Genomic DNA, 8,194 nt, shown 5'->3' on the forward strand with positions numbered 1-8,194 from the left:
CTTTGTTTGAACTCGGGAGATCAAGACTGCAGTGAGCGATGATCTTGCCACTGCACTCCAGTCTGGGTGACACAGCAAGACCCTGTCTCCAAAAAAAGGAGAAAAAAAGAGAAAGAGAAATAGAGTCAGAATAAAGTATGTGTAGCGGGCCAGGCTGTCAGGGACTCTGCAGTCACACCCAACAAAGAATATTCCAGAGACGTGGGCTGTTAATCATGTTGGGATTTAGATCCCTCCTCAAATATTTGGACAGGCTGCCAGGCAGGAAAGGAGCAAGAGAATTTTGTATGATTCCCAAAGGAGAATTAGGACCCCTGGGTTTAAGTTGTGGAGATGCAGATTTGGGCTCAGCATAAAGAGGAATTTTTCAATCATTACGGTGATGCGGGGAGGGAAAGGGGAGGGGACTTGGTGGCCCCTCCCATGGGTGCCCACAGCACCCTGGGGTCTCCCACCTCCCATGCCTGTTCTCTGAATTCTTTGTGACTCTCTGGTTCCATTAGGAACTCCTTGACCTTCGATCCGTGGGCATACGCTGAGGGAATACCACCCTAGGCCCAGGAACCAGAGATCCTCCTGGCCTTTTCGCTTTCTGTTCTTTCAAGCTGCTCCAGATAAAGATGTGAGGTCTCCAAGGCTCCCTCCCTGGAGCTCAGAGAAACCAGCACGGAAAGAAAGAGACTTTCATTTGTTTTGACCCACCTGTTCCCAGTGATGTTGCTGTGGCCTTACTGTGACTCAGAACTTTCTCCCAAATCACTTTCTCCCATGTCCTGGTGACTTTCGTGGAACGTCCCTGTAAACACTGTTTAATGTACTGGCCTCCTCCACAGGGCCTCACACACCCTGACAGCCCGTGGCTGGGCTGGGCTTACATGTAAGTGCACCCCTGTGGTGCCTGGGCCTTGCATCCTCCACAAAAGAGCAGGTGGAGGATATGGCTGGTGGGGGTCAGAAGCCTGCAAAACCAGGAACCCAGGACTGACAGCCAGGGCACCTTTGCTTCATTTTATGCGTGTCCTTCTATGCCTGGAGCTACTCTGCACTTAAGAAATATGTACTTTTCATGCAATGCTGTTAGGATTCAGAAGAGTTCTCCTTGGAAAGCAGAGTCAAGGCTTACTCATGGGCAAATTCCCAACTGCCTCCAGCATTGGAGCCCTGTGGGCATCTGGTCCTCTCTGTCTCCAGGAAAGTGGAGTCTGAGGTAGGACTCACACCTCGATTTGCACTAACAGAAGTCTTTTTCTTATGTCAGCCTTCAGCTTCCACTTTCCTGGTCACCTTTCTTAGCTTTTTCTCTGCTGATGCCACCCCTGACTCATGGAATTACCCCAGACACCACAGGGCTTATGGGATTCTCACAGTGCACAAGTTTTCAGGGTGACCCGCCCTGTGAGTGCCTTCAAGTGGAAGCCGAGTTAGTGCTCAGAGCAACAGGGGCACTGATGAAACTGTGAAAAGCACCTTGGCAAGGACGGAGCCTGAGCTCATAATGGGAAGGCTAGCCAGCCCTGCTGCCAGTATCCAGGAAGGCAAACTCTCTCCTAGGGGACTTCTAAACCAGGCTCAATATCCAGTTATCTGTAGTGTCGCGGTTATACCCATCCAACCACTGATTCAACAACCAGCCTCCTGTGGGGAATGCAGGTCTTATTCTTGCATGACTTGGAGGTTCCTGATACCTCTACTGACATCCAACAACTGCTAACTCAAGTACCTAAGAGGGTAGGGTGGGGAGGAATGCCAGCCCAGAGCTGGTATTTGCATTATGTGCTATGCACTCACAAAACATTATTTTAGTTTTAGGGATACTGAATAATTCTTCCCAAAAAACTCTGCATTTGGTGACTATCCTGTTCCTGGTCCTGAGTTTGCTCACGTCGCTGCTGAGCTCTGGGTTTACCTTCTACAACAGCATCAGCAACCCTTACCAGACGTTCCTGGGGCCGATGGGGGTGTACACCTGGAACGGGCTCAGCGGTGAGTGGCCCTGTGAGACCCGGTGCTCTGCAGAGGACCGCATCCCTCTTGTCCCCGTGTCTCCACCTCTCACACACGCATGAACATACAGTCACGTTTACACCAAGGAAACTATGAGGACCTCCCATGAGCTAAGGGCTGGGGTTTATTTTGTCAATCCAAAGTGTTTATGAAGCATCTCTGGAAATATAATTCTGTTTTAAATGCACTATTGAGGAGACTTATAACAAGCCAGCCTTTGCTTTTGAGACTCTAACGTAAGAAGTCAAAATGCACAAAAGTCAACAAAATATTGACCGGGCTCCTGCCATGTGCTTAACTCCAAACTAGGCTCTGTGTGGCATATAGAAGCACACACATGTGCATACACATACACATGCACACACACATGCGCATACACACACCCATGTGTGTACCCACACACACATGAGCACACTGGCACACTCCTCCTTCTCTTTCCTCTTCCACATGGCAAGAGTCCACTTAGTCTCCACACATGACATCTCTGCATGCTCGTGCCACAGAGCCACAGATAATGGCACATAAGAGAATCTGGGGGCAATACCTTTCTTGTGGGCTACCTGTGAGCCTGGGGTGTGGCTGGGTGGTGTTGCTTGGTTATTTTATTTGTTTCATGGGTGTGGTGCTGGGAGGATGGAGCCCAGATGGGAAGTGGGTCCCAGCTTTGACTCACAGTCTTTTGGCTTTCACTGGGTTTTGCCAGGGCTCTGCGGCTGCCCATCTGCCCAGAGCAGGGCCGGGGAAGTGCCTCTTTGCCCTGCTCAGCTGCCTTCAGGGCCTTGCTCCCCCCAGGCAGCCAGGTTTCCCCTGTTCTTTCCCTCTCTCCATCATTGCAACTGGACCTTGGGAATGAAGCCTGTCCTAAGGAAATGATTTCTGAGGGTGGCTTCACATAAGCTTCAGGTGACACATTTTAACACAGGCCTGAAATTTTCAAGCACAAGAAGGGGGCTCTGGATATCAGACATGTCAGGAAGCCTGAAAGGAGGGGCTGAGAGCAGCATCATCCTGTCCCTCCGTTGAGTGTCATCCTTACCACGAGGCAGGCGCAGGTGGCTGGAGGAGGCCAGCAGCTCCATGCCATGTAGTAGAGATGTGCTGAGGAATATGAACAACTGGCTCTCCAGTGGGGAGAAACAAAGAGAGAAAAAAGCCCTGGTGATTGGAATGGTGTAAGCACAGCCACGTGACCGTTTTCAAACTCCCAATGTGAGATCACTGACGTGGAGTTGAGATGTAAAAACCGGCCCCAGCGCAGCACAGGTAGGACGGTGAGGGATGCTTTTTAAAATGGAAAAGCATTAAGCCAGGACTACAGGTGGGCTGGGTTTCATTACATAATCACACCCCAGCTCCGAGGATTTGGGGTCAGGCTGGTTTAACCACATTCATATGTGACTGGCTCTTTCTTTCTGTGCTTGTATTGCTTGGTGGTAAAAACAAATAAATCCCCCAATTTAATGGGCAGCCACTGTGGACGAGGCACAACAGTCCTGTAGAATGAATATCACTGCTTCTCTTTCTTAGAGCAGAGCTGAGTGTCAGAGGTTAAGGGACTTTGTTACAAAATCAGATATACTCACCTGAATGCCAGAGTCTTTTGCCCAAGCTACTTGCATGATGATGGTTCACCCCTGTCAACCAAAACCAAAGGTAAACCAATTGGTACCCATGGCCAGGGCAAAGAGATAGATTATTTTTACTTTTGCTGATGTGACTAAGAAAGCACGAGAAGCAGTGACTTCAGACACAGCTCGAGTTAGGGTCTTGGCCCGTGTCATGAGGACTGTTTCCTGCCATTGCTCCATCTATCGGAATCCTCGGTGTTGACTCCATCATTCATTAATTGGCTGGATCAATCCTCTTGAAGATAAGATGACTGCTGGCCACTCTGGGCTCATTGCTGATGGTGGCAGCCCCAGGAGAAAAAAACTTCTCATTTCCTTCAAATTCAAAGAAAGTCCTGGGCTCCTTTGCACTGGCATTGCCCTTCTCCCATCCCTTGACCAATCTCTGTGGCCAGCAGGGTTGAATTCCCCAAGCCATCCACTGATTGACTAAGGCTACCTGCCCATCCTGGAGCTGGGGCTGGAGTCGGCCCTTCCCCAGCCACAGGGGTGAGTGGGGAAGGAAGACTGCGTTCCTGGAGGGAAAACAGGAACCAGGGCCAGAGTGGAGGGCCAGGTGTGGCGCCGGCCGAACCACAGGGGCCCAGCATTGCTGTGTCTGCAGCCTGCAGGGTTCAAAGTCTGCCACCTCTTCCGTAGGCTGTGGCTTCCACATCTTTGCTCCTCCACAGTGGAGTATGGGCTGGCTTTGCATATAGCAGAGGCCTCATGCATGTTTGGGAATAAAAACAGGGGCCAGACAGCCTCCCCATAGCCCTGCCTACTCCTATCCACAAAGAATTATTGGATAGAGAGGGAATTCCTGCCACCTTCCTTTCCTGGCTCAGGGGCAAGTTCTAACACACAGAGGGAGGCTGTGAGGTGGGCAGAAAGCAGCCTGAGAGGTTGATGTGGAAGGAGCAGATTGCGTTCTGCTGCCTGCCTAGGAGAAGGCCTCGCACAGCTTGGCTTCCTCTAAATGCCCCTTGAGGCCTCTTGACCCTAATGCTTTGATAGGCCTGACTTTTGCCCAAGGTAACCCTTTGAGGGCCCTGATTTTCTTCACAGGAGCTTTGAGGGTTGGAGAACTTACTGAAACTCTCAGTTTCAAGGAGGCTCAGCCTGCAGAAGGGTTTGTGTGCAGAGATGCCTTAATTCTTGCCTTGGGTCATGGCTGTGAGAGAGCACGATCAGACTGACCTCTGGGAGTCCTGGGGCCAAAAGGAATTGCTCCAAACCCCTAGGGGCTGGATTTGAACAACCTCTGCTTAGCCAGCAGATGTTGGGTAGGGAAGGAAATGGGTTTGCTGGCTTGTTTCTGATAGAAAGAAGCAGTTTCTGCTTTGAGGAGACAAATAGCAGTCTCACTTCCTAGGTTCCCGTGACCTCTGACCTCAGCCTACCCTCTGCACCACACTGACCTGATGAGGCTGCATCCTGACCTCAGGGGATAAAATTGTCGACGGAGAGAAGCTTGGAGCCAGAGAGAACTTTGCAGACCGCCTGTTCCAAATACATTTGTGTCTCAACTGGGGAACCCAGAGAGCAGAAAGGGATCAGTAGGTCACGGGGCCCGAGGGTCACAGACCAGGACAGAAGCCAGGGTCCGTGAGCCTTCCGAAGCTCCTCATCTACCCCGGGGCTTCCTCCAGCCCCTGTAAGTCCTTCTGTCCCAGAGGCTGGAGAAGCCTGGCAGGTAGAGGCTCTGGGCATCTCGTCACTAAAGGGGACTCAGGTTGGCATTTTGTGTCTGTGTGTCAGCCCCTCCCGATTCAAATCAAAGTTCTAGGCAGCCCGCTCTGGAAAAAAGCATTTAGCCTATATTCATCCTGCCCCTTTATGATTAAGCTTTTATAAGAAACTTCACAAGAGGAAAATGAAAGATAATTAAGGCCGTGAGGCACCCGGAGAGCTTCAGAGGGCCAGGGCTTTTGTTCGGACAAATTATTAAGAAATAAAACCATTATGTTGAGGATGAAGGTCTGTCATCAAGGAGCGTTTAAAACATTCTCCTCATACAAAGCCCCTCTAATTAAGGCCTTTTGAAGGACCGTTTGGAAGGTTTCCCTAGGTGTGGGTTATAGCAGGATACATTTGATGTCCACTGAGTTCCGGGTACGTGGCGGCAGACAGAGTCTCAACGGGCTTCTGTGGCCAGGATCCCCTGGCGGCCCCCTCTGCACATCAAACCTCACTGGGTGAGCCTATTCACTGGCCTCATCACAGGCCCTGGAACATAGGCATCCTTATCCTCCACAACCTTTCTTTTAACAGCTTTATTGACACATGAGTCACACAGCATAAAATTCACCCATTAAAGTATACAATTCCATGGTTTTTTGTATGTTCTCAGACATGTGCAAGCCTCCCCACTGCCAATTTTAGAATCTTTTGATCATCTTGAAAAGAAACCCCATGCCCGTTAGCTATCACCCCCTCCCAGCCCACTTCCAGCCCTAGGCAACCGTAAAAGCCCTAATCTACATTTTTGTTTGTTTGTTTGTTTCTATCTCATCTCCTTTGGAAGATGAGGAATGAAACTCAGAAAGGCTACATGACTCGTCCAAGTTCACCTAGCTAGGATTTCCAATCCTGTTCTCTCTGACTCCAGAACTACATGCTTTTAACTAGACAAAAATGGCTCTCCCAAGTCTGTACTGAAGCATGTTCTTTAAGGCCAGGCACAGTGGTTCACACTCAGCACTTTTGCAGGCCGAGGCAGGTGGATCACTTGAGTCCAGGAGTTCGAGACTAGCCTGGGCAACATAGAAAAAGCTGATCTCCACAAAAAATTAGCCAAGCATAGTGGCATGTGCCTGTAGTCAGCTAGTCAGGAGGCTGAGGTGGTAGGATCAATGGAGCCCAGGAGGTGGAGGTTCAGTAAGCTGAGATCATGCCACTGCACTTCAGAGCCCAGGGGACAGTGAGACCCCATCTCAAAACAAACAAAAAAGCATGTTTTCTAGTGAAGGATATTGTGAAGAATAAAAAAGGGAAGACAGAAACGTACAATAAGTTCTCTTCTCTAATGAGTTTTGTAAGGAGATCCCTCCTGATTAGACACTCTTGCCAGCGGCATCATATGCCATGAGATTCAAGCTCCTGGGATGGCATTTTTGTGGCTCGCAGGGCAGCCCAGTCTCGGTACCCAGTTCTTAGGACCCTGGGACCTCTCCCCAGCAGCTGAGCTTGTATCTCACAGTCCCAGATGCTTCAGGCCCACTGCCCACCCAGGGTCTTTATTGAGGCAGCTTCATCCATCTGTGATGCCCTGTCCTTCCTCAGCTCTTCCCAGACCTCCTTATACAGCTTCTTTCTGAACTGTACTATTCACTCATTCATTCAGCACACTACTACTGCATTCACCACCTAGGAAGTGCCCTGTTTGGTAGACCAGTTGCACAACTACTTCTGAAAGCGTTTGAGTCAGCATGTTTGCTGTTGGTCATACACAGCCGTGCACAATCTTTAGTGTTCTATGCCTAGACATCTAGTTTGTGTCTTACAATTTTGTATCTTCTCCCTAGTGCTTAAAAGAGTGTAAACTCCCGTGCAGATATTCAATACATACCCACAGATGTGTGTTCCGTAAAGATAAGTGACATTAAAAACTGTATCACCATGCCATGCATGAAACTCCATCTTCTTTTCAGCATCCTCCGTTTTTGTGACCATGATACTGTTTGTGGCGAACACACAGTCCAACCGTCTCTCTGAAGAGTTGTTCCACATGCTTTACCCGACAACCGCCAGTAAAGGAACGACCCACAGTTACGGATACTCGTTCTGGCTCATACTGCTCATCATTCTTCTAAATATAGTCACTGTAACCATCATCATTTTCTACCAGAAGGCCAGATACCAGCGGAAGCAGGAGCAGAGAAAACCGATGGAATATGCTCCAAGGGACGGAATTTTATTCTGAATTCTCTTTCACCTCATTTTGGCATTGCCTCTGTTTTACATCAGCCCTGAGTAGTAACTGGTCAGCTTCTCTGGACAATTCAGCATGGTAACGTGACTGTCATTGATGACAGTGTTTGTGTTTCGTGACACTGTATTCTTCATTGATGCTGTACTCCTGAAAAGTTTCTCCCACAAGGTTGGGGAAAATGAATGGGAAATATAGCCCGTCTGTGTGGCTTTCAAAGCAGTAGCATCATGACGAGCGTAACGACCCTTCTGACCTGGTCTCACGATCTGAAATAATAAAAGGTTGTGTCATGTTTCTTTTCTTTGAGTATCTCAAAGCACTTCAGCTCCTATGATCTCATTCCCCTCAGGAGGGACCAGGTATTTTTATTCTACTCTATACATGAAGACTTCTGAGAACAGAGGGTTTCAGAACTCACCTTTCCAGGACCAAGTGCTGGAGGCAAAGAGAGACTTTGGAGTAAATGACTTGGTTCTCTGGACCCTCAGTTGCTGGCATATTCAAACCCAATGGTGGGTAAAAGTAATTATATGTGATCCTCAAACACATTTTTGAGATTCTAAGATGGGGTTTGGGTCAGAAAGAGAATAGAAATGAGAAGATCAGAGAAAGAGAAAAATGATAGCCCTGTGGTCTATATGGTAAAGAG

The 8,194-nt window shown here is 49.0% G+C and overlaps 1 protein-coding gene across 1 annotated transcript in view; it reads left to right on the top strand.

Annotated features, from left to right (window-relative positions):
• The window catches only part of CLRN3 (clarin 3), a 16,568-nt gene extending 8,727 nt beyond the window's left edge, over positions 1–7,841 (top strand). Inside the window, exons 2-3 of the mRNA XM_011998122.1 lie at positions 1,804–1,983; positions 7,265–7,841. Of these exons, the coding sequence (XP_011853512.1) occupies positions 1,804–1,983; positions 7,265–7,536 (452 nt within the window). The 3' untranslated portion in view covers positions 7,537–7,841. The remainder of the gene's footprint in view (positions 1–1,803; positions 1,984–7,264) is intronic.
• Positions 7,842–8,194: the final 353 nt, after the last annotated feature.

The sequence above is a fragment of the Mandrillus leucophaeus genome, unplaced genomic scaffold (genome assembly GCF_000951045.1).
Source record: "Mandrillus leucophaeus isolate KB7577 unplaced genomic scaffold, Mleu.le_1.0 Scaffold557, whole genome shotgun sequence".
Lineage (NCBI taxonomy): Eukaryota > Metazoa > Chordata > Mammalia > Primates > Cercopithecidae > Mandrillus > Mandrillus leucophaeus.